Source organism: Littorina saxatilis, linkage group LG14 (genome assembly GCF_037325665.1).
Source record: "Littorina saxatilis isolate snail1 linkage group LG14, US_GU_Lsax_2.0, whole genome shotgun sequence".
Lineage (NCBI taxonomy): Eukaryota > Metazoa > Mollusca > Gastropoda > Littorinimorpha > Littorinidae > Littorina > Littorina saxatilis.
In genome coordinates this window covers 30,925,126-30,952,699 of record NC_090258.1, presented here as the reverse complement: position 1 = coordinate 30,952,699, position 27,574 = coordinate 30,925,126, and the positions used below count along the sequence as shown (strand labels likewise).

General features: G+C 42.3%; 1 protein-coding gene across 1 annotated transcript; it reads left to right on the top strand.

Moving 5' to 3' along the window:
- Positions 1-1,084: 1,084 nt before the first annotated feature.
- Positions 1,085-27,229, top strand: LOC138947558 (mucin-22-like). The gene is made up of 5 exons (XM_070319048.1): positions 1,085-2,900; positions 19,887-20,032; positions 21,383-21,444; positions 22,533-22,699; positions 26,760-27,229. The coding sequence occupies exons 1-5, from the start codon at positions 1,718-1,720 to the stop codon at positions 26,855-26,857; spliced, it is 1,656 nt and encodes a 551-aa protein (XP_070175149.1). The 5' UTR covers positions 1,085-1,717; the 3' UTR covers positions 26,858-27,229.
- The last annotated feature ends 345 nt before the right edge of the window (positions 27,230-27,574 follow it).

The window sequence follows — 27,574 nt, the reverse complement described above, 5'->3', positions numbered from 1 at the left end:
AACTGCTGCTGAAACAACCACAACTGCTGCAGACACAACCACAACTGCTGCAGACACCACCACAACTGTTGCTGACACAACAAGAACTGCTGCTGACACAACCACAACTGCTGCTGACACAACCACAACTGCTGCAGACACTACCACAACTGCTGCTGACACAACCACAACAGCTGCAGATACAACCACAACAGCCGCAGACACAACAACAACAGCTGCAGACACAACCGCAACTGCTGCTGACACAACCACAACAGCTTCAGACACAACCACAACTGCTGTTGACACAACCACAAGTGCTGCAGATACAACCACAACTGCTGCAGATACAACCACAACAGCTGCAGACACAACTACAACTGCTGCTGACACAACCACAACTGCTGTTGACACAACCACAACTGCTGCAGACACTACCACAACTGCTGCTGACACAACCACAACAGCTGCAGATACAACCACAACTGCTACAGACACAACCACAACTGCTGCTGACACAACCACAACTGCTGCGGACACAACAACAAGTGCTGCTGACACAACCACAACTGCTGCTGACACAACTACAACTGCTGCAGATACAACCACAACTGCTGCAGATACAACCACAACAGCTGCAGACACAACTACAACTGCTGCTGACACAACCACAACTGCTGCAGATACAACCACGACTGCTGCGGACACAACAACAACTGCTGCTGACACAACTACAACTGCTGCTGACACAACTACAACTGCTGCAGACACAACCACAACTGCTGCTGACACAACCACAACTGCTGCTGACACAACCACAACTTCTGCAGATACAACCACAACTGCTGTTGACACAACCACAACTGCTGCAGACACAACCACAACTGCTGCTGACACAACTACAACTGCTGCAGAGACAACCACAACAGCTGCAGATACAACTACATCTGCTGCTGACACAACTACATCTGCTGCTGACACAACTACAACTGTTGCTGACACAACAACAACTGTTGCTGACACAACAACAACTGCTGCTGACACAACCACAACTGCTGCTGACACAACCACAACTGCTGCAGACACAACCACAACTGCCGCTGACACAACTACAACTGCTGCTGACACAACCACAACTGCTGCAGAGACAACCACAACAGCTGCTGACACAACTACAACTGCTGCTGACACAACCACAACTGCTGCTGACACAACCACAACTGCTGCTGACACAACCACAACTGCTGCTGACACAAGAACAACTGCTGCAGACACAACCACAACTGCTGCAGACACAACCACAACTGCTGCTGACACAACTACAACTGCTGTAGAGACAACCACAACTGCTGCTGACACAACCACAACTGCTGCTGACACAACTACAACTGTTGCTGACACAACTACAACTGCCGCTGACACAACCACAACTGCTGCAGACACAACCACAACTGTTGCAGATACAACCACAACTGCTGTAGAGACAACCACAACTGCTGCAGATACAACCACAACAGCTGCAGACACAACCACAACTGCTGCTGACACAACCACAACTGCTGCAGATACAACCACAACTGCTGCTGACACAATCACAACAGCTGCTGACACAACCACAACTGCTGCAGACACAACCATAACTGCTGCAGACACAACCACAACTGCCGCAGACACAACCACAACTGCTGCAGACACAACCATAACTGCTGCAGATACAACCACAACAGCTGCTGACACAATGACAATTGCCGCAGACACAACCACAACAGCTGCTGACACAACCACAACTGCGGCAGACACAACCACAACTGCTGCAGATACAACCACAACCGCTGCAGATACAACCACAACTGCTCCTGACACAACTACAACTGCTGCAGACACAACCTCAACTGCTGCAGATACAACCACAACTGCGGCTGACACAACCACAACTGCTGCAGATACAACCACAACTGCTGCTGACACAACCACAACTGCTGCAGACACAACCCCAACTGCTGTTGACACAACCACAACTGCTGCAGACACAACCTCAACTGCTGCTGACACAACTACAACTGCTGTAGACACAACCACAACTGCTGCAGATACAACCACAACTGCTGCTGACACAACCACAACTGCTGCAGATACAACCACAACTGCTGCAGACACAACCACAATTGCTGCTGACACACCCACAACTGCTGCAGACACAACCACAACTGCTGCTGACACAACCACAACTGCTGCAGATACAACCACAACTGCTGCAGATACAACCACAACTGCTGCTGACACAACTACAACTGCTGCAGATACAACCACAACTGCTGCAGGTACAACCACAACTACTGCAGATACAACCACAACCGCTGCAGATACAACCACAACTGCTGCAGGTACAACCACAACTGCTGCAGATACAACCACAACTGCTTCAGGTACAACCACAACTGATGCAGATACAACCACAACTGCTGCAGACACAACCACAACTGCTGCTGACACAACCACAACTGCTGCTGACACAACTACAACTGCTGCAGATACAACCACAACTGCTGCTGACACAACCACAACTGCTGCTGACACAACCACAACTGCTGCAGATACAACCACAACTGCTACTGACACAACCACAACTGCTGCAGATACAACCCCAACTGCTGCAGATACAACCACAACTGCTGCATATACAACCACAAGTGCTGCTGACACAACCACAACTGCTGCAGATACAACCACAACTGCCATGACAACAGCTTTTACCACTGGTGGCACAACAGCGGTCATGACTACAGCTAATACCACTGGTAGCACTACAGCTGCTATGACTACAGCTGCCGATACAACGAGCACTACAACAATTGCCGAGGACACAACCCCAGCAACTGCAGAGTCAACTTCAATTGCTCCAGACATAACTACTGCTACAGGTAATAATACCGGTAATTGTTTTGGTGGATGTATCTTTTTTCAATGTCTTTGTAATTTTAATTACCGGTTTATATACCACATCACTTAAAAACAATCTTTCTATATTTTTGGCAGAGTGGTTGACATTTCCACGTTAGTTTAACTTTAATTGTAAGAAAACAAATATAAACATCAACGCTGTTTCAAACAATCTTCATTGAGACTGAAACCTGACCGGCCGACTTGATCATGTACATGTTATATATTCCGGATGACATCTTCGCACATTTTTTTTCATTGTTTTTCAATAAATGTGTCAGATGATGTCAGCAAAAGATGAGGCGGTACTATGGCGACCTCCTCTTTAAATCAAGTTGATTGGATTTTCATTCTTTGACCAGTTTCAGGCTTTTGGAGTGTATTACAGCTGAAAAGCTTGAACTTTGATTTATTCGTATATCATAATTTTGCTTGAAATCGAAATTGCTTCTTTTTTTTTCTTTTTTTTTTCTTCTTTTTTTAACGTTAGCAGTTGATTTCTCTTGGGATTTTGTTTAAGCTCAAATAAACAGAAAATCCGTTTTATGCAAAATAGAGTGTCTGTGAACATGATATCGAGACAGCGCTGTCATGGTCGACGGGTTTCAGTCAGCCAGAACTCAGCCTTGGTGAAGACTCTATAGTTCAGTGTTGATGTTTAGGCCGACAAAGTAACGCAATGCTTTAATTGTGCTTTCCTGAAATGAGTTAATGTATTTATTCCGCCATCATGCTAACCCTTGTTTTGTAATTACTATGATTGCTTAAAATAAGCATTATATGCTTGAGTATGTAATCATCCATGCATTGTTCTTGTCATGATTAAAATTGAATAAAGTTCTGTTTAAACCAATTGTGCTTCACACTACTTGCTATTTTCATTACTTGCTATGCCTTACTGAAAACAGAACGTTAAGTGATTCTGCCAAGGTCTTCTGATTAACTACCAACTGTCTTAGCTGAAAAGGAGACATTTGTATATATTCCATTTCTCGTATTTTACCGAAACTACGGAAATTGTGTGAGAGAGGCGCATGGAAGAGCCATATCCGTATGCTTCCGGCGGCCATCACGCAAGCTTTTTTCGACGCGCTGTTTTTTGATTTTCCAATCGGCTATCATCTGGCTTATCGGTTGAATGTTCTGTCAAAACCTTGTCAGAAAGTGTGAATTTCGGTTCCTTCTCAGTTTTCGCGGATTATTTGTGTGTTTTTTTGGAAGTTTGGCAACTCTGAATGCAATTTTAGGACCGACCGGTCAAAATCTCCCAACGTGTCATGGACTCCATGATGAAGAGCGGTGAAGAACATTTGTTAAAGACAGATTCGGATGTGGAGGAAGCCTCCCCTCCACTTACGCAAAGAAAACAACAGAAGCCTGTTCTTGCTGAAAAACTGAAAGAGAAACCTCCACCAGAGGTGATTCAACTACCAACAGAAGATTGGGAAAAAATGAAGAAACAGAACGAAAGAATTCTTCGTGCCCTGCAAAAATGGGATTGTAAAGAAGGAGAAATAGTGGAAGATGAAGATAGTCTGAATCAGAGTTGTGTTCAGAACAATCAGTTAGAACTTCCTGCAAATAAAAGAAAGAGAGATGATGTGTCCGATGACGACAAAGATCTAGACTGCCAAATAGAACATCTTACGCATTCCAAGTCGAACACCAGTGACAAAATGTGTGAAAATCCCGGTGATGCTGAGACACTCAGATCTATTCAACAAGATTACGAATCTAAGGAAGAACTGGGTGACGAAGTTTCAGACCAACTGGTGAAAATCGTTCTCATTATGGCAAAGGGAAAAATGCATGACGCAAAAATGAAAGAGAAATTCTTCGAACACAGGCGCCCGAAAATCGTAGCAGTTATTGTGCCGAGGGTAAATCCTGAAGTGTGGGACACTATGGATCATATCGCTAAAAGTGAAGACTTACGCAGTCAACAGATCCAAAGAATCGTGCTGACAGCAACGAATGCCTTGGTGAATGCTGCAAACGTGTGCGTTGGAAAGGACATGACAGATGCAAAAGAACAAGTGAAGTATCTGACAGATGCAATGGGCCTAGTACTGAAGGCGAATCATGAAATGTCTATGGTTAGGAGAATGGAGATTCTGTCAGCACCTCAGTTCAACAGAAAATATTAAAAAAAATTGTCATCAGACACCCAGTCGTCAAGGGAAGTAAGTTTGCCCCATTCAGAGGTGGCCGAGCAAAAAAATGGGATTCGACCAGAGGAGAAGAGGAGGGGGACAAGGCTGGACCCGCAGCCGAACCAGAGGAAGATACTCCCGCAGTCGAGGCAGAAGCTTCCACAGCCAGGGTGGCATGACGATTTACCAATCTGCCTGACTGAAACCAGTGCACAGCCAAGACTAACAGGTAAGGTATGCTATCCAAAACTGATAAGTGCACATAATCCATTTGAAGCAGGTGGAATACAACATTTTATTCAAGAATGGAAAAAGCTGACCTCAGATCCATTCATTTTGAACATGGTAATGAGGGCTGAAATGCCACTGAGAGAATTCTCAGGATTAGGCTAGATACGGAAAAAGTTCCCAAAAATCAGATTAAAAGAAGTTCAAAAATATTTGAATATGTTTTCAAAAATGTTTCAATATATACTGAAAGGCATACATTCTGCAAATAGTGCATTGAACGATTTTGCTCTCAAACGAAAATCAGATTGAACCTGTAATTTGTAGTTGACAGCTTGAGTGTTGGAGCAAATGTTTCACGCTGTCAGCGTGCGCTTTGCAGTATTGCTGATCCAGCCACAGCTCACTGTGCTAATAAAGACAATGGGCTGAACGGGAGACAATAACGTAAAAAAGATAGTGTATGGCCCTATAAAATGCAACTGGCTGTTTGGCTGTATCCAGATATCGCAATCATGCCACGACTTGATGAAGGAGAGAGACAGCAAGCGATTGGAATGCTTAAAGCTGGCCAAAGCATTGAACGTGATGAACACTGAACGTTTTCCGAAATCATTGCGCTTGGACTCAGTCACTTTTTTTGAAAAATTGTCATTTCATGATGTTCTATTCAAAATCAATTAAGCGAAGGTTTATAAACACTAAAATGGCCAATAAATAAAATATTCAAACATTGAAAACATTCACCACTGAGTTGATTTTTTGTGATTTTTTAAAGTTCCGTTTGCGGAATTTATGCCTCTCGGTATAAAAGTGATAGAAAAATCTAAAAATGAAAAGGACGAAATCATATCTCCTGTTTTTCTGGAGATTAAACCAGATGGAACTTTTCTAATGATATTAAATTTGAAAGAATTTAATCAGTCAGTGCAGTATGAACATTTCAAAATGGAAAATCTGACGTCAGCTACAAGACTTATGAACAAAGGGTGTTTCAGTGGACCTGAGGCATGCTTATTATTCTGTTTCAATAAAGCCTGAATTCAGAAAACATTTTGAAATTCATTTGGAGAGATCAGTTATACGATTACACCTGTTTCCCAAATGGTTTGTGTAACTGCCCAAGATATTTTACAAAGTTACTAAAACCAGTATTAGAATTATAGTGCGTGCTTACCGGTTGACAAAATAGCTTTCAATTCTATCTTCTATAGTTATCGTCATTCAGTTTTTAAAAGTGTTGACCTTAATATCTGATTATATATTTAATTTTGCAACAAACGCTTCAGACGGTTGCGGTGCGTTTTACCAGCTCTAGACATTCATTGAATATCTATGTTTTACAAACGTAGTCTGTTTTTGTTATTTTTATTTTAAATATTTTTTTTAACAAGAAGTCTTCTTAAATAACTGCGAACTCTGTTTTTTAGATGCGCATTAAAGCTTTTCGTTACTGTTAACTTGACTTGGACAGACAAACAAAGGACAGACTCGAGGCTTCTATAGTTCCGACATCTTTACTTTCGAAGACGACAAGGGGAACAACTCATGATAGACGCGGAGCTAGCTGCAGCATAGCCTCACATGCGTATATGCAAAACACAAGTATAAAACATGGATACGAAAATGGACCTCAGCCCATCAACATCCCCTTCACTTTCAACAAGTTAGCTTGGTAACGAAACAAAATACAATAAAGAATAAAACAATGCAAATTAAAACCCCAATCATTATGCACTTGATAAAAACCTATTGTACTTTTAAACAACACAACACAATTCGAACTTAGAAAAAACAATAAGCAAAACATCTGGCCGTCTGGCAAAACACAATGCTCAAAAAGAAATTAGAATAAATTGCATACTTATGCAAATTCAACTCACTATCCCCCTTTCTCATTGTCAATAAAGAATGTTAATCTTGCACAATAAACCATTAATATGTATGTGATTGTGAGATAAAAACAACAACAAACAGAAAACAACAACATAAGGAAAACAGAAAAGTAAATAATCATGAACCAAAATTAAAAACTTCCATCCAACAGTTTTCTTTCTACACACAGATCACTCTGATTTGTCTGAGAGTGTATGTCACTCCTTTGTTTTCAATTGTTCTCAACATCACTGTCTTGGGCACTTGCAACGCAGAATTGTTCTCTTTAGGTTGGGTCATAGTCAATCATCCAGGGTGGTTTCTTGCGGGCTCGCCGAGGACGCACTGGTATGGTCGATACTTCTGCAGGAATGTCGACAGGTCTCAGATCCGGGGTAGGATGTAGTGCTGTTTCTGTGTTGTCAGGGACAGCTACCACTTGGTGTCCTTCATCATTCTGTTGCACTTCAGGTACAGGCTCTGGCTGAATCTTGTAGGGCAAATGTGTGATCCGTTTCTTCTGTAAGTTGCTCCACTTCTACCCTCAACAATGTAAGATCGATTCGAATGCTCGCGTTGTACCGTCCCGTTCTGCCATCTTTGTCCTTCACGATGCGTGTAGTAGACTGGTTGTCCATTCGAGACCGGGGTCAAGTCCTTGGCACCTCTTTAGTAGCTCTGCTTTACTGTCTGACGCCTCCTCTGTCACTTCTGCCTAGCCTTCTGTGTCTGCGTCTTGCTTACTGGCTTGTTCGTAGCTGCCGGCAGTCTTGACCTTGTCAGTCGCCCAAACATTAATTGAGTTGGGCTCAGCTTCGTGTCCTGCTGTGGGGTGTTGCGCAGCTCCAAAAGCGCATCGTAGACGTTTGTATTGTCCTGAAGGCATTTCATCATCATGTGTTTGACCGTCTTCACTGCCGCTTCTGCTTTGCCGTTTGCTTTAGGGTATAGAGGCGACGACATTGTATGAGTAATGCCCCAGCGACTGGCAAAGGACTGAAATTCTGCAGCAGTAAACTGGGGACCACCATCAGACATCAGTTCGGTTGGAATACCGTAACGTGCAAACAGAACTCTCAGTTTCACGATCACATCATTCGCAGTGATACCTTTCAGCTGATCCACTTCGATGAAAGAAGTGAAATAGTCCACTGTCATCATATATTGACGTCCATCGAGATCAAAGAGGTCTATCCCGATCTTCATCCATGGTGCATGCTCGTCACTGTGCTGTGTCAGTGTCTCTTTTTGGTTCTCTGGCTTCATCTGCTGGCATGGTTCACAGTGATCTGCCACGTTCTTGATGTCCTTGGCCATGGCTGGCCAGTACAGTAGTTCCCGGGCCCGCCTCAGCATGCTGTCATATCCCAAATGAGCTGCGTGTAATCTCCTCTTCATTTCTCCTCTAATGGCTCTGGGTATCAGCACTCTCTCCCCTTTTAGAACAACACCACGCTGTTATCCGAGGGTGTCGCGGATGTCAAAATACAGTCTGATTGGCTCATCTTCTTTCCTCTCAGACCATCCGTTTCTGATGACATGTAGCAGTGTCTGCAGATCTGGGTAATTCTGCGTCGCTTCTCTCACCCTTGTTCTGTCAGGCATGTCCATTAGCGAGTTGATGGCAAAAACTCGCACATCCGTTCCAGGGTCAGGAAGGTACAGTGTATCAGCAATAAAGAGCTGATTTTCAGGTACGTAGTTGAAGGCAATGTCGTGTCGATGGAGTCTCATCATGAGAGCTTGATTTTGTATCCTCCGCGAAGCTTGACTCAGCGGTTTTCTGAGGATGGCTGCTAGCGGTTTGTGGTCATTCTGGACACGAACTTTGCGACCGAAGGTGTACTGGTCAAAACGCTCCAAGCCAAACACTAAAGAGAGTGTCTCTTTTTCAATCTGGGCCCAGTTCTTCTCAGCCGGACTCAGAGTTCTTGAAGCGTACTCCAGGGGCCTGCCGTCTTGCAGAATTGCTGCCCCAAGACCATCTTTACTGCTATCGACTTGAATCACGAGTTCCTTTTCTGGATCAAAGAATGCCAGTACCGGCGTGCTTGTCATTTTCTTCTTCACAGTCTCGAACGCTTGGTCACATTCTTTCGTCCACGCCCACTGACAGTCTTTCTTTGTCAGCGCTCTTATTGGCTCCAGGTTGGGCGTGAATCGTAACAGGTACTTAACCATACCACACAGCCTTCGAACTCCTTGGACGTCGGTGGGGGGTGGCATGTTGAGGATTGCAGATACCTTCGCTGGATCCGGTTGAATACCTGTAGACGAGATACGATGACCCATGAACGTGATTTCGTCTTTCCGGACGTCAGCCTTCTTGTCATTCAGCTTGATGTGTCTCTCAGCACACCTCTTTTGCAGATCGTTTAGATTCTTGTCATTGTCCTTTCCAGCTTCACTCTTGTCGCCACCACGACCCACGACGACGATGTCATAGGCTACGCAGACAACTCCATCGAGTCCATCCAAAGCCTCAGTGAGTCGCTTCTGGAAAATCTCACTGCTCACCGAGAGGCCAAACGGCAGTCTGGACCATCAGTACCTGCCAAAAGGTGTGATCATGGTTGTCAACATACTCGATGGCTCGTCCAGACGCACATGCCAAAATGCCTCCTTCACATCAAGTCTTGTGAACACTTTTGCGTTCTGCAGGCTGGGCAGGAAGTCATCAAGCGTTGGGAGTTTGAAATGCTCTCTCATGAGCGCAGCATTCAAAGGCTGGGGGTCAATGCAGATACGAAGAGAGCCATCGCGAAATCTATTGCGGGTTTTTTTCTGAGTCACGATTGTATCATGTGTATTCAAAGTTTCGACAGTGGATTACTCGTGTGATTGATTGATAGAAGTTATCAGTTGTACTGCCTTGCAAAACTCAAGGTCAGTTGCATTTTGGACTGACTCGATAGCAAATACACTTTACTCCGGCCCCCACTTGAAACGCCACACACACACACACACCCCGCACACACGCTCACACAGGCACCATGTGCACTACGATGCTATGCACACACCCACACAAACACACACACACACACACACACACCCACACTGACACACATCATCACGGTTTACACACACACTTTTAATTAGTTGCTTTCGGCACACCTTCCTCCATAACGGCCTCACCATCTGAACATGAAACAACTACAAAACACAACAATAACAACAACAACAACAACATGGTTGTGTCTATCGGGTTATTACCATGACTGAGGCGCCTGTGCTTGTGTCTGCATGTTTAGATCAGTCAGCGGCCTGTGGTTGGTCGTGTGGAAAAGTCGCACATGCGCAGTTGAATGTTATTATCGGATGTGGCGCTGAAATCGAACTCGAGAATGAGGGAATCTTGTGCTTAGAAATGTTTCAAAACCAAGCTTTATGGACATGTTTATGACTACGTACCCCAGCAAAAATCGGCAATATCCCTATATACCCCCACCGGAAATTGTTCTCAAACGGATCAAAACTGATTCTGGTTTGATATTCAGGGGAGAGAATCAGTTCAAGTTGAATAGGCAAATGCAGTGCTACTCCCCCCTGAAGAACTCTCTATATATGTACTCCCGAATTACCCCCAACTCTCTCTTTGCGCTATGTACCGAAAGTACTGAGTCGGGGGTATATCGGGAGTACATATATAACAATATATATATACACAGCATGACTGACAAACTTGAACATTCCACTCAAAAGGGATCTTTTTGGGGGAAATGAGAGTGAAAGTAAGGGGAGTCCATGTATGGGGGGGGGGGGGGGGGGGGGGGGGTAGATACTAAAAATTGGGGGACCTATTTAAATATCTCCCGGCCCCTCTCTCTCTGAGTGTCTCTTTCTGTATTTCTGCGTCTCTTCTATGTGCCTCTGTCTCTTTCTGTAGATATAGGCAGACAGAGAGTGGGACAGAGAGAGGCAGATAGAAGACAGAGAGAGACACACACAGAGAGACTTACTACAGATCTTTCCGTAGATATGGGAAGACAGAGAGTGGGACAGACAGAGGCACATAGAAGAGACGCAGAGATAGAGAAAGAGAGAGAGAGAGAGAGAGAGAGAGAGAGAGAGAGAGAGAGAGAGAGAGAGAGAGAGAGAGAGAGAGAGAGAGACTCACAAAGACGTCACAGTAATACAGTTCTTTCCGTTTTGAGTGGAATGGTCTAGTTTGTCAGTCATGCTGTGTATATATATATATATATATTTTATTATATTTTAGTATAAGTAGTACTACTAGTAGAACTAGTACTAGAACTACTAGTGCTAGTAAATTAGTGCACACAAGAACAACCATGGCAAATTTTTACATTCTTTAACATTGTTGTAAAATAATTTACAGAGACAAAGAAGGGAGGTCATGGGATAAATCTATATTTCATTATATTTTAGTATAATAATAATAATAATAATTTATAATAATTTGTAAATTATCTGACAAAAATCAAAAATCGGCTTTAATCATAATTATACTAAAACAATGGTCCTCCTCTGGACTAGTTTCCTCTGTTGATACTCTCCCCTCGGGGCAGATTCTCTTTGTGAAACTCGGTCCCGTCCGAGGAGGGTCTGATTTCCCCAATAGGGCTGTCTGTGAAGGGACACATTATTTATTTTCTTTTTTCTTCTTTTCCTCTCTCTTTTGCTCTGCTAAGAGATTTTAACAAATCTCAGAAGAAAGTCTCTTCTGACTTTCAATTGTTTCTTTCACAACTTCTGATGTTTTATATATATCTTTCTTTGCGCTATGTACAGAAAGTACTGAGTTGGGGGTATATCGGGAGTACATATATATAGACAGTCCAGGGGAGAGTAGCACTGCATTCATGTTCAGTCTACTTGAAGTGGTTCTCTCCCCTGAATATCAAACCAGAATCGGTTTCGTTCCGTTTGAGAATAGTTTTCGGTGGGGGTATATAGGGCTATTGCCGTAGTCTCTGTCTCGACCCAAATACAGTACGTCGGTACCACACTGTCATACTTATAGTGATACATTTTGGCTTCTCGTATCAAATTTCAACGTAGTCTCTGTCTCGACCCAAATACAGTACGTCGGTACCACACTGTCATACTTATAGTGATACATTTTGGCTTCTCGTATCAAATTTCAACGTAGTCTCTGTCTCGACCCAAATACAGTACGTCGGTACCACACTGTCATACTTATAGTGATACATTTTGGGCTTCTCGTATCAAATTTCAACGTAGTCTCTGTCTCGACCCAAATACAGTACGTCGGTACCACACTGTCATACTTATAATGATACATTTTTTCAAGTAAACTTGGCTTTTTTTTCTGAAAAATCGTTGTGAAAAATTGTAATGATGACTTCGAAGTTTGATTCAGTCCGTAATTCATTCAGTGATTCATTTTGATGGGACGCCAACCCATGGCGAGGCTGATAATGATATTGTTTTGATCTGTATTCTGCCAGTGCCATGGTTGTTATTGTGTGCACTAATTTACTAGCACTAGTAGTTCTAGTACTAGTTCTACTAGTAATACTACTTATACTAAATCATTACTACTGCTAGTACTAGCTAGCCTTAAACAAGCTCTGGTTTGAATGACCAGCTAATAGTAGTACTGTAATTTATACATTTGGTTTGCATCAGCGGGGTATACATTTAACGCACTGGCTATACGCAAGTGTATACAAGACCTAACCACTGTATACACTCCGGCTTTAACTTCCGGTCGCGAAGCGAATTTGCCATTCGACACCACTTAGCGATAGAATTTTGTTTGTTTGTTTGCTTAACGCCCAGCCGACCACGAAGGGCCATATCAGGTTCTTTCTTTCTTTATTTGTTGTTTAACGTCGTTTTCAACCATTCAAGGTTATATCGCGACGGGCCATATAACGTGCGCCACACACAAGACAGAAGTCGCAGCACAGGCTTCATGTCTCACCCAGTTACATTATTCTGACACCGGACCAACCAGTCCTAGCACTAACCCCATAATGCCAGACGCCAGGCGGAGCAGCCACTAGATTGCCAATGTTAAAGTCTTAGGTATGACCCGGCCGGGGTTCGAACCCACGACCTCCCGATCACGGGGCGGACGCCTTACCACTAGGCCAACCGTGCCGGTTAGCGATAGGAACGCAGAGCAGTTGATTATAGGAGTACAAAGAAACGAAAACAATCTGATGCTGCACGGCCTTTGCTGTGACGTAGATTACATTTTCACATATTCGACACTGAACCGCATCAACACTCGGAGCGTCATTCGACGCCATTTTGCGAAGGTACGCTTCACTTTCGATTCATGGTATCAAAGTATGCTGGGAACAAACAGAGACAAAAACAAACACAGTTGAGCATAAGTACATTCACATGTGTTTTTCATTTTGACTGTGTTGTGAACAGAAAATTGTGATAAATCAGGATGTCAAACTCAAAGAGTTGGGTCTTAAGGCGAGGGGAAGGGGGGAGGTGCCTCTCTACATCTTTCTTTGTTTTCCTGTTGAAATAAAAAAAAAATCTTGTCTCTCATATTATGTTTTACATAGGTTCTCCAGCCGACGGTTTCCGCTGAAGGGTACTTCTTCACATAGGCGAGGACATCTTTTCGTCGACATGCAAGGAGGCTTCCAGTACCATATAATTTTGTGAATACTCTGAGGACCTGTTGTCGACTTAGAAAAGACGCTTTACTTGAAGACCACATCTGAACTGAGCTGAACTGTCCAAAATCAAAGCCGAAGAAGATTTCAGAATTAAGCACATGAGACTGCTGTGGGAAGGAGACGCCACTATTGTTGCATCCCTCCCAACTGGTTACGGAAAAAAGTGTCGTCTGCTTCGTAGCCAAAGTTGATTATCATGTGACACTTTTGCCATATTTAGAGTTGTTTGCACAGTAAATACACCCGAGAAAGATAGCTCGCTTGAAACTGTTTTACATATCAATTCCTTTGTAATTTAAAAATTACACAACACCATGAAAAATCATTATCGATGATCGCGAATCTGCTTATATCAATAACACATTACGAAAAGCTCTAAATACTGTATGTAAAAAGTCGATTTCTTCTCCATCGAAGGAAAACATAGGCATCCTGTCAGGGATACATGAGACCCGAAGGGAAGTAACTCATTTTACTCAGTTCAGGATGGGGGTGCTGCGGGTTAAACCAGCAATAACATGATGTTAATCACATTACAAGCAAGCTGTAGCACCACCAAAGCTTTAACGCCATCAAAACTTGACATTTTGCATGTTACAGACATGCTGTAACATGGTCTAACATGATGTTTTGACTGTCGCAAAACGCGCTGAAATTTCAGGCAATATCGCCGCGACAACTTCAACAAAATCTAATTAAAATCTGGCGTTGTCGTGAACACCAAAATGTAATAAACCCATTGAAACTTGAAGTTTTGTTGGGATTTTTAGTAGTTTTGTAAGTTACAAAACGCCACTTTTCGCCCAGTGGATCGAATTGAGCTATGTCTGTCAGTCACATGACTCTCGTTGCCTAGCATCAGCCAATTACTCACCTGATAACATCAACATAAAATCTCCAAACACGTACTTTCGAGCTAAACCTTTCGGGAAACACATCGGGAACATGATAGCTCAGTCGGTGGTGATGGATTCAAAACTAGTTGTCACAAAAGGCGTGAGGTCGATTGTTCGGCGAGGGATTTATTTTCCAGAGTCCACTTTGTGCAGACTCCCTTCCGTGTGCACGCATGCGCAGGATAAAGAACCCAAGTTCACAGCGAAAGGCTCAGGGCTTGAAAACATGGATACACGCATGCAGGAAAAATAGTAGAAAATTGGGTATCGTCGTACTGTAAGGCAGCTCGTGTGTGTGTGTGTGTGTGTGTGTGTGTGTGTGTGTGTGTGTGTGTGAGTGTGTGTGTGTGTGTGTGTGCCTGCGTGCATGCGTGTGTGTGCTGTTATTGTTTTTTTCTTGTCTCAACTCAAATAGAGTGGCACATTCCGAACCACTATTTATATACCCAAAACATCACGAAGTGATGCATTTCACCCAAATGAGTAAGATATCTCTCTTCATAGCCGGTCAGTAATTTAAATGCACGCCGAATTTACTTTTGCTTCTTCCAATCCTATTGGTCATCTGTCGGTGACAGCAGCGGAACTTTCTGGCATTTACTAGATTCCGGGTTTGATTTAATGAATTGCATCAGGGTTCGTCTGCTCGTCGTATGTCTAAACACTGGTACCGGCCAATTATGTCGATGAACTAGATTAAAACTATGACACTGAAAAGTCAGACTTCTTCCAGTATTCACAACCGTTTTATTATTCAAAATAGTGCAACTCCAACATACACTAGTGTTTTGCATGTAGGTTTTGTTGTTGTTGTTTTGTTTTTTTTACGTACGTGTATGATTGTATTTTTCCCTCCATCATTTAGGTGTTCATATTCCATACATTTCAGTTTCAGGGGATATTTTTGAATAAAGGATTGCAGGTGCATCTCTGTAAAACTAAGGCAAAGGTTTGTTATAATTCTCAAGGCCAGAAAACTTTTCCAAAAAGGCGTCGTGGACAGTATACGTTTAACGATGTTTCGTTAGTTGAATACTCAGTTAATATAGCACCCAATATTGACGGACTGTGTGATGATATCTTCTGTTATTACCATTCCAGTGCACAATATGGCTTTTTGACCAATCAGGACTGATTCTAGGTGACCCTCTAAATGTTATAACGTTCAGGCAGGGACCTTTTTTGTTTATCACGCTAAGAATTAACAAGACAAGGTAAACATTGGAACTAACAATATCAGCGTGATTTATTTTAAAGAATGACACTTCAAATACTGTCAGATACTACACTCTTTATATGAAAAATACCGAAAAGCCAGTTCTGTCGGTGGGCCCTTTACAGAACGGCAAGGCACCACCCTCCCTCTGCGTTTGCAATGCCGACCCCACTCACTTCAAAATGTCATGTCAAAGTTCTGACGATTCAAGTGAAATTGCGTCATTTAATTGACATCAAATATATCTTTACGTCATTTCCTTTCTCTCTGGTGTCGTTTCGAAATCTGTTGCACTAAGTTGGAAAAGAGATATTGAAGCAACGGAAACGCATGTTCAACATGGTTTATTTTGTGAGATTATGGTGTTAACGCATTTGATCTGTGAATATTCATCACGTCAGGTGAGTAACTCTGATTGGCTGACCCAGGCAACGAGAATGCTTTGAGTGACAGGCATAATCAGATAGGATCTACCAAGTTCCCATTGCGGATGTTCCGTCTAATTCGCGGGGTCGCTTCAAAATTTCTTTTGGTCGAAATAGACGGTAATAAAACCGTTATTTCGAATATGCTGACTGTTAGCAAACGATAACAGACATGTCTCAAAAATGATATCAACATTCGTCTCCGGCTTATGCTGATAATCCATTATCTCGACATGTCTGTTATCATTTGCTAACAGTCAGCATATTAGAAAAACTCATACTATGGTCTGTTGAGATTTTGATATCACTGTCGAAACAGATCAATAGCAGAAGATATCATCACACAGTCCGTCAATGTTAGATATATTGCTATTTCTCTGGACATTTTGTATTCACCTTGGGTGTTGTTGCAAACCTGTTGACACCCGTCAGTGTTGTCAGTGCACACGTCAATATCTGCACACACAAAGTCGATGTTTTCAGTACACTGGTTCATATCTGCACATATACAAATGCATTCATTCGCTCGTCTTCCTGGCGAGTGGGCGAATACTGAATTTCATGAAGATAAGTTTAGTGTAATATCTGTTTGTCTGTTCACTTAAAAGACCGTTGGGTCGATACATTGGTGACTGTAACGCAAGTTTGTCAACAACAACGTTCCAACAACTTACCTTTCTTGGTTTTTGATTATGCACACTTATTCACAGTCTACCAAAAACGGCTCAATACTTCAACGGCTAATGTTTTTCATTGTGAAGATTGGCTCATGGGCTCATCTTTTGGTTCATTGTCTTAAAGGGTTCAACTCTTCAATACAGGGCTCTGTTACGCCCCATTTTGTCGCATCGGCCCATTTTATCGCATTAGACAAATTACGACAAAATGGGCCAATTTTTTCGGCAAACGACAAAATGGGCCACCCTCATGCCCCATTTGATCGCATCGGCCCATTTTATCGCATTCCGACAAAATGGGTCTACTCTCATACCCTAATTTGTCGTACTTGCTGAACAAGCCCGTTGCTTAAAGACATGGTGTATGCAAACATTCCCATCCTTCTGTCCGTCCGTTAGTCAGTCAGTCAGTCAGTCAGAGAGTCCCCACTTCAGCCATCTGTTAGTCCTTCTGTCCGTCTGCCATCCGTCCATCCGTCCGTCCGTCCATCCATACATCCATTCTTCCATCCATCCATCCACACGTATATTCGTCTCTCTCTCTCTCTCTCTCTCTCTCTCTCTCTCTCTCTCTCTCTCTCTCTGTCTCTCTCTGTGTCTCGGTCTCTCTCTCTCTGTCTCTCTCTATGTGTGTCTCTGTCTGTCTGTCTTCTCTCTCTCTCTCTCTCTTTCTCTGTGTGTGTCTGTCTCTCTCTCTGTCTCTGTCTCTGTCTCTCTCTCTATCTCTCTCTCTCTCTCTTTCTCCATGTCTCTCTCTCTTTCTCGGTGTCTCTTTCTCTGTCTCTCTCTCTATGTGTGTCTCTGTCTCTCTGTCTCTTTCTTTCTCTGTGTGTGTCTCTCTCTGTCTCTGTCTCTGTCTCTCTCTCTCTGTGTCTCGGTCTCTCTCTCTGTCTCTCTCTCTATGTGTGTCTCTGTCTGTCTTCTCTCTCTCTCTCTCTCTTTTTTTCTCTGTGTGTGTGTCTCTCTCTCTGTTTCTGTCTCTCTGTCTCTCTCTTTCTCCATGTCTCTGTCTCTTTCTCGGTGTCTCCTTCTCTGTCTCTCTCTATGTGTGTCTCTGTCTGTCTGTCTGTCTGTCTGTCTCTCTGTCTCTGTATCTCTCTCTCTCTCTCTCTCTCTCTCTCTCTCTCTCTCTCTCTCTCTCTCTCTCTCTCTCTATCATCATCGTCATCTTTATCATCACGTGCTGAAGTTTTCTGACCTTCTTTTGGTGGTAAACTTTTTAACTTTAATTTTTAAATTTAAAATTTTATCATTGTGTGTCTGTGCGTCCCAAGGCCTTAAATCTTAATCCTTGTCAAATAAAGTTCAATTCAATTCAATTCTCTCTCTCTCTCTCTCTCTCTCTCTCTCTCTCTGTCTCTCTCTCCCTCTCTTTCTCTCTCTCTCTCTCTCTCTCTCTCTCTCTCTCTCTCTCTCTCTCTCTCTCTCTCTCTCTCTCTCTCTCTCTCTCTCTCTCTGAGTAATTTTATTCTTGAGTGACAGACACACACACTAAGAGGGAGGATCATTCACATTACACCATGGCTGAACATTATTTGTTATCCAAATCTATCCAATATCTCACAACCTTCGTGATGGAAATATGGTAACTCTGATAGATAACCAGACAGAAAGACAGACAGATACATGTCCCCATTAACCATTTCTGTCAAACTGGTAACATCCAAAAATCGTGTGAAAAAGTTTGATGTAGACGGATGGAGAGACACTCGAAATTGTGGGTAATGTCGCCAGACATTGCACCCAAATCTATCCAATATCTCACAACCTTCGTGATGGAAAAATGGTAACTCTGACAGATGGGCAGACAGAAAGACAGACAGACAGACAGACAGACTGACAGACAGACAGAAACATGTGCCCATTAACCCCTTCTGAAAATCTCTAACAACTAACTATCGGGTGAACAAGTTTGAAGTTGACGGACGATCGGACAGACAGACAGACAGGCAGACTGACAGACAGATGGGGAGACACTCGAAAATGTATACACACACAAGTATGCACATACCCACTCACACACTGGAACCAGGTGTTTTTATGCTGATGCGAGTAAGAAAACGGGACTGGCCTTCCTGAGCTAAACATCAAAATATCTACTCTCGCGGCTCATTTTGTCGCAGGTGCGACAATATGGGCAATGTGCGATAAAATCGGGCATGAGAGTAACCCATTTTGTCGTAATGCGTCAAAATGGGCCGATGCGACAAAATGGGGCGTAACAGGGCTCTCCTAACTGCGCGTCGCTGCGTCCTATACGCACTGGAAGCCTAAATCACGTACTAAAAATTCATGGTGGTGGTCCCGGTACGCACTTAACCTAAAAATGAGTGGGTCCTGGGACGCACTAAGTATCCGTTATTGTACGTCCCGTAGGTACTGACAGTAAACGTACAGGAAGTCAAGTAGAAACATATTTCAAAGCACACCTATGCTTGATCACAATGTATTACAGGCAGGCAGGCAGGGTGTGCCGAAGAAAAATTTCCATTTTTATGTAATATTTTAATGGACAATAAAGTGCTGTTATTGTTATTATTGTTATTGTTATTATACGTTCAACAGGGTTGTTGTGGCCTCTGGACCATCAGGACAATCTAAAACTCCGCTGAGGGGGTTCAAGAACCCTCTACAAATTAAAAGTGGGGGTCCCGGGACCCTGTACGAGGGCTGTCCATGGGGAGCCCTGCAATGGCGAATGTTTTTCATTGTGAAGATTGGCTCATGATCTCATCTTATCACTGACACTGTTTTGGTTCATTGTCTTAAAGGGCTCAACTCTACAATGGCTAATGTTTTTCATTGTCAAGATTGAGTCATGATCTCATCTTATCACTGACACTGTTTTGGTTCATTGTCTTAAAGGGCTCAACTCTTGTGACCTTGGAAACTTTTTTCGTGAGGGAGTGTCCATTCCATTCATTGCCAGAGTAAACATTAATAATGTGTCCAACTTGAGTGACCCAACATCTTCGCAGTACATGGTCCTCAGTGAAGAGTTGGAACAAAACGTAAGCCTGTCTTTGTGTGTGTGGGGGGGAGGGGGCTTGTGTGTGTGTGGGGGGAGGGGGCTTGTGTGTGTGTGTGTGTGTGTGTGTGTGTGTGTGTGTGTAAAGGTAAACCTGTGCATGTGTGCGTGCGTGTGTGTTTGTGTGTGTTTGTGTGTGTGTGTGTGTGTGTGTGTGGGTGGGTGTGTGTGTGCTTGTTTCTCTGGCCTTAAATATTAACAGTTTTAAAGAGTAGGCTGAGAACAATATTAATGATTACACATTAACATGCTTCCATTTGAAAATTGGAGGTCGTCATCGTGGATTGACGCCCGACAAAAGCTAATTGAAGTCCGACGGAGCGAAGCGACGGAGGGCTTCAATTAGACTTTGGGAGGGCGTCAATCCACGATGAAGACCGAGAAATTTCAAGTGGAAGCATGTTAATGTTATTGTAATTCAATCTGACGACGATCTGTTTCCTGCTTTCATGCGGTTGTAAACATACAGAATTGGTTCGGAAATGTTCACATACTACTTTAGTCCACCTTCCGGCAAAGATCAAGTCCCAAGAAATATGTCTCCGTATTCCTATCGTATTACTCTGCTTCTGTTTTGTTTTCTTTCACACACATTTTTCCTTCTTTTTTGACGGGTTTCTGGACACCAAATTTTAAAACAAATTCTTTCATCACAAAAGCGATCTTTGGAATTGACTAACGTAGTCCGGAAGAATTCATGCATCAACTTACTTCACGTATTCGACGTCATCACTTTGCATACCTTATGGTCTCGGTTTTTCGTTGGCCTTCATATTTCCTACTTGTAAAATGACCCTCAAAGCTAACCGAGACTAGTCAGGCGGTATCAATGCGCCTCGCCAGCAGGTTGTTAATGGATTTTTTAGCGAGTGGCCAAAGTCATTAATTAATTTTTAAGCCACCAAGCTGAAATGCAATACCGAAGTCCGGCCTTTGTCGAAGATTGCTTGGCCAAAATGTCAATCAATTTGATTGAAAAATGAGGGTGTGACAGTGCCGCCTCAACTTTTACAAAAAGCCGGATATGACGTCAGCAAAGACATTTATCGAAAAAATGAAAAAAGCATCCGGGGATGTCATTCCCAGGAACTCTCATGTCAAATTTCATAAAGATTGGTCCAGTAGTTTAGTCTGAATCGCTCTACACACACACAGATAGACAGACACACACACACACACACACACACACACACACACACACACACACACACACACACACACACACACACATACACCACACCCTCGTCTAGATTCCCCCCTCTACGTTAAATGTAATAAAAAAAAGAACGGAAAAAGTAATTATCTAGCTAATTCACAACGGTTTTTATTTCAGATGTTCAACCGCCTGAAACCCAATGTCAGCGCCCTTATTGACGTTTGTGTTTCGAATCTGAGGTATGTTTTTGAGAGTGTTTCTGTATTGCAGGAGAAAAAAACAATGTCTGTTATTCTTTTCCCCCGGATTTTGTTGCCGTCGTTGTTGTTGTTGTTGTTGTTGTTGTTGTTGTTGTTGTTGTTGTTGTTGTTGTTGTTCTTCTTCTTCTTCTTCTTCTTCTTCTTCTTCTTCTTCTTCTTCTTCTTCTTCTTCTTCTTCTTCTTCTTCTTCTTCTTCTTCGTCGTCGTCGTCATCGTTGATGTAGTTATTGGTGTTACAATGAATTAATTCGGCTATTAGTCAGCGGGCTCCGCAAGCTTTTGCGTCTTTGCGTCCTGTACGCAGAAGAAGCCAAAATTCTGTACTAGGACTTATTGGAGGGGGTCTTGTGACGCCTTCAACTTGAAAAGAGCGGGCCCCAAGACGCACTAAGTTTGCTTTACCATGCGTACCGTCTGAACTGATATTTCCATACAGAATGAACAAAAACTTTGCTGGTTTTCGAAGACGAAGAAAACATTCTGACGGAGCTGTACCGACGCGAATTTAAGGATGAATCTAACCGATGTAACAAATAACGCTTTTACAGAGGGCTCACAGAACTGCCCAAAGTCCTCCTGGATTTAGGACCCTCTAAAGTTCCGCTAAAGGGGGTCCTTGGACTCCCTAAAAATCACTCTCGGGGGTCACAAGACACTCTTGTTAGAGCATCTTCGGGGAGCCCCAATCGTCTTCTTCTTCGATGTAGTAATCTTCAGAAATAATTGAAGTTATTTCCCTTTAGTTATCAGCAGTCACAGGTTACGTGACTGCTGATCGCTTCATCTGTGCATATTTATGCAGCATGAGAAGACACGCCATGTCCGCGGAGGAGAACAAGGTTTTGTATGTAATGGTTACTTTACCTCTGATTGATGGGCGTGATGAAGAGTGTGTATATGATTGATACTGTCGCCTGCTGTATGTGTTAAGGCGGAGAAGGCGTTTCTCATTCAAATTTATTTTAAATTATAATTTTGATTAAATCATTTCTGAATAAGGTATGCTTGATAAAAATCGTTGTCATTGTAGTTGATGCATGTAAATGTTGGGTTTGTGATCATCTCAGTCAGGGCAGTGTGATAGCTGACCTGACGGCAGTGGTGGGGAAGAACACGTCTGAGCAATCAGCGTCACAGCTGACGTTAGCGCTCCGCACGCTTGACAGAGGTCAGGGTTTCTCGCTCAACAACCAATCTGGAACGGTTGATGTCACAACGACAGATGGAAAATCATGTAAGTTTAGAGTCTGTGTTTCTGTTTATGGCTGTGATCATCTCATTTTTTTTCTCCGTCTCTGTTTTTCCATTTAGTCAAGTTTTGACTAAATGTTTTAACATAGAGGGGGAATCGAGACGAGGGTCGTGGTGTATGTGTGGGTCTGTCTGTCTGTGCGCGTGTGTGTGTAGAGCAATTCAGACCAAACTACTGGACCGATCTTTATGCAATTTGACATGAGAGTTCCTGGGAATGATATCCCCGGACATTTTCTTTTTTTCGATAAATACTGTTGATGACGTCATATCCGGCTTTTTGTAAAAGTTGAGGCGGCACTGTCACACCCTCATTTTTCAATCAAATTGGCCAAGCAATTTTCGACGAAGGCCGGAATTCAGTATTGCATTTCAGCTTGGTGGCTTAAAAATTAATTAATGATCTTGGTCATTAAAAATCTGAAAATTGTAAAAAAAATAATTTGTTTTTAAAACGATCCAAATTTACGTTCATCTTATTCTTCATCATTTTCTGATTCCAAAAACATATGAATATGTTATATTCGGATTAAAAACAAGCTCTGAAAATTAAAAATATAAAAATTATTATTAAAATAAAATTTCCGAAATCGATTTAAAAACAATTTCATCTTATTCCTTGTGGGTTCCTGATTCCAAAACCATATAGATGTGATATGTTTGGATTAAAAACACGCTCAGAAAGTTAAAAAGAATAGAGATAAAGAAAAGCGTGCTATCCTTCTCAGCGCAACTACTACCCCGCTCTTCTTGTCAATTTCACTGCCTTTGCATCGAGCGGTGGACTGACGATGCTACGAGTATACGCTCTTGCTGTAAAAATGCAGTGAGTTCAGTTTCATTCTGTTAGTTCGACAGCTTGACTTAATGTTGTAATTTCGCCTTACGCGACTTGTTTTTACATTTAGTCAAGTTTTGACTAAATGTTTTAATGTAGAGGGGGAATCGAGACGAGGGTCGTGGTGTATGTGTGTGTGTGTGTGTGTGTGTTTGACTAAATGTTTTAACGTAGAGAGGGAATCGAGACGAGGGTGTGTGTGTATGTATGTGTGTGTGTGTGTGTGTGTGTGTCTGTGTGTGTGTGTGTGTGTGTGTGACAGTGTGTGTCTGTGTGTGTCTGTGCGTGTGTGTGTGTAGAACGATTCAGACTAAACTACTGGACCGATCTTTATGAAATTTGACATGAGAGTTCCTAGGAATGATATCCCCGGACTTTTTTTCTTTTTTTCGATACATGTCTTTGATGACGTCATATCCGGCTTTTTGTAAAAGTTGAGGCGGCACTGTCACACCTTCTTTTTTAAATCAAATTGATTGAAATTTTGTCCAAGCAATCTTCGACGAAGGCCGGACTTTGGTATTGCATTTCAGCTTGGTGGCTTAAAAATTAATAAATGACTTTGGTCATTAAAAATCTGAAATTTTGAAGGAAAAAAAAAATTATAAAACGATCCAAATTTACGTGCGTCGTATTCTTCATCATTTCCTGATTCCAAAAACATATAAATATGTTATATTTGGATTAAAAACAAGCTCTGAAAATTAAAAATATACAAATTATGATCAAAATTAAATTTTCGAAATCAATTTAAAAACACTTTCATCTTATTCCTTGTCGGTTCCTGATTCCAAAAACATATAGATTTGATATGTTTGGATTAAAAACACGCTCAGAAAGTTAAAACGAAGAGAGGTACAGTAAAGCGTGCTATGAAGCACAGCGCAACCGCTACCGCGCCAAACAGGCTCGTCACTTTCACTGCCTTTTGCACTAGCGGAGGACTACGTTCAGTTTCATTCTGTGAGTTCCACAGCTTGACTAAATGTAGTAATTTCGCCTTACGCGACTTGTTTCTTCTCTTACTCACTAACTCTATCTCTTTCTTTCTATGTCTCTCTCTCTCTCGCACCCTCTCTCTCTTTTGCTCACTCTCTTTCTCTCACTCTCTCTCTATAATTCTCTTTATTTCGTTTTTACGGGTCACATGACGAAACTGTAACTGACCATTTGTCAAACATGCACCCTATATCAAATGATATATCGCAGGAAGTCGTCATAGCCAAGTGATCTCTCGCAGGAAGTGGCTAATCACTTATGGGCGCCATCTTTAGACGGTCACTTCAAAATAGTGGAGCGAGATATTTCCCATAAACATTATTTGATGAAGAAATGAGTACACAACAAGCGAAAAGGCAAATCGTCAAAAAACAGAAAAGCATGCCCAATCTTTTGTACGCAGTCATGTGTCCTAGAAATTGGATCTGAAGTCTTACGACGAGGGTTGCATTGAATGGCAATTTAGGCCCCCCCCCAAAAAGTTGTATGTTTCTGGTCACCCGACCCTAGACTTTTTTTTTTATTGCATTTGTAAAAAAAAAAAAGAAAAAAAGCGCCAAAACGAAAGTAACAGACGGCAGACGACACAAGGGGGATAACCCCGCATCCCTTTTGTCTTATTTGTTTTGTAATGTGTTGTCTTTCTCTTTGTATAGTAAGTCCAGTCTCTTTGCGTCACTGTATAGTTATTTTCTACCCTGACCAAAACAAAAACAAAAATCATTAAAAAAAAATCCCTACTTTGTACTTACCCTATTTTTTGTAGCCATGTTACCAGAAACATTCAACTTTTTTTTTGGCCTTCGCAGAAAAACAAGAGACACAAGCAGCAGACACTTGTGACAACTGGATAACTTTGACTACAATTTGAAAGAGATTTCACCCCCTAGCGAGATAGAAGCAAAAGTGTCTGCAGGCACAATGGTGTACACCGCACCAGCCCCGAGATGTAGAGGTTACATGCCGAGTTTCAGTGATTATCAAAAATAAGGGTCGAAGTTAGCGGATCATGAAAAATGCGAGCTGTCCAAAACAAAACGCAATAAATTAGTTATCGTTAAATGTGGCTGTGATATCCACATTTATCAGTCACAATGTCTCGAAAGGCGGAAACATATCAGATCTCGGCTTATACGTACGGAATGTACGGAACGCGGATCGTATCAACTGATGCATCAAATTGATGCATCCAAAACCAAGATTTGATGCATCATTTTCACAATTTGATGTATCATTTTCACAAAAGGATGCATCATTTTCAAAAACTGATGCATCCGATACGAAAATGATGCATCCTTTCAGAAAATGATGCATCATTTTGATGCATCACTTTCGGTTTTGTATGCATGCGAAAGATCATTCATTTCCGGTCTTTCCGTACGAAATGCCTGAGCACGGAAAAACTTGAAATTACATTTTGACGAATATAAACAGATTGGTTAGATAAAACAAAAATAAACGTACAACATACCATTAAATAGGGAACAAGTAAAAGTCACGGCATAATGCATTTAAGGCATTTTTGGTTTTGTTTGTGGTTTGTCTTTTGTGCACACGAAGTTGTGACGCCCTTGACCTTCGACTCAAACTTTCGTTTTCCGACGTTTTCAACATGGCCGAAGAAGAATCGTTTTTGACTGGTGTTCGGCGAGAAAATTATGATGCATCCAAACGATGCATCAAATTCGTGGTTTTGGATGCATCAATTTCCTGCATCAGTTGATAGAAATAGTTCGTTTCGCTTCGTATTCCGGTTCAGATTTTGCTTTTTGCTCGGCACTTTCCGGGAAAACCCGAGAATTCTGATGCATCCAAACGATGCATCAAATTCTTGGTTTTGGATGCATCAATTTCCTGCATCAGTTGATACGATCCGCGTACCGTAGGCTTACGCTTCGATCTGATATGATTTCTCCTTTCTCGACATTGTGACTGATAAATGTGGATATCACAGCCACATCTAACGATAACTACTACTCTTTCTGTCTGTCTCACTCTGTCTCCCCCTCCCCCCTCTCTCTCTCTCTTTCTCTCTCTCTCTCAATCTCTCTCTCTCTCTCTCTCTCTATCTATGTCCCACCCTCTCCCTGTCTCTCTCTCTCTCTCTCCATCATACGTTACTAACAGGAGTACTGACATTGTCACGTTCATATTATGTAATGCGTTTATGCATCGACTGAGAGTGGGATGTGATTGTGTTCCACAGTCAGTCAAGTGGGTGTATGTGAGGCTTTCAACTCGATCCACACGTGTGTCAACGGGAGTCAGTGTGTTGAAGAAAATGGATCTCCCTCATGCACGTGAGTTTTTGCATTTTTCAATATGCAACTTTTTGCAAGTTGAAAACATAGAACACGATTGATTCTGAATCGTATATATCTGCCGTGCCAGCTCTGGCCTTAAATGTGAATAGTTAAAGAAAAGGACCAGAACAAAATAAATAAAAAATAAGATCGTTGCTGAATCGTTGTTGCGTGACCTTCTTGGTTCTCGAGGTCAAGAAACAAGAAACATTTTCCGTCATATTCAGATTGATTCTCGTGTGAGCATTGTTGTCAAACTGAAAGAAGCCCAATATGCTCACTGTTCTTTCAGTATGAGACATGACTACCAAGGGGCTATATAAGGAGTATGCCCACAAGTTATCTGCATATGACGACGGCGTACGAATTGGGGGTGGGGCGGCTGAACCAAGAAGGGGAATGCAGTGTTGAGTCTTGGGGGGGGGGGGGGGGGGGGTGGAGAGGGTTGCAGGGTGCGATGACTCCAAGGGTAAAGTGTAGTTTGTGTAATTGTTTCAGTTTGAATATAATTATATTTGTCATGTTTTTTCGGGATCTTGGACGTCAGATTTAAACAATGCATGTTTTGGTGCGACGAAAGCTCTTCATCAGCATGTTCACACTGCACGGCACACAGTGAACACACGTCATTTTCATTAAATCAAGTAGTCTTCAGAAGCATGGACTACATAATTATTTTTCCCCTATATTTAATCTTTTGACTTTGTCTGACGTTTTT

What these genes read in the sequence shown, in the direction of transcription:
- LOC138947558 (XM_070319048.1), top strand. Translation starts at nt 1,718, where the DNA reads ATGACAATTGCCGCAGACACAACCACAACAGCTGCTGACACAACCACA. An exon ending in GTGAAGAGTTGGAACAAAAC is followed by an intron (nt 20,033 to 21,382) that starts GTAAGCCTGTCT and finishes TTTTTATTTCAG; the next exon opens with ATGTTCAACCGCCTGAAACC. An exon ending in GTTTGTGTTTCGAATCTGAG is followed by an intron (nt 21,445 to 22,532) that starts GTATGTTTTTGA and finishes TGATCATCTCAG; the next exon opens with TCAGGGCAGTGTGATAGCTG.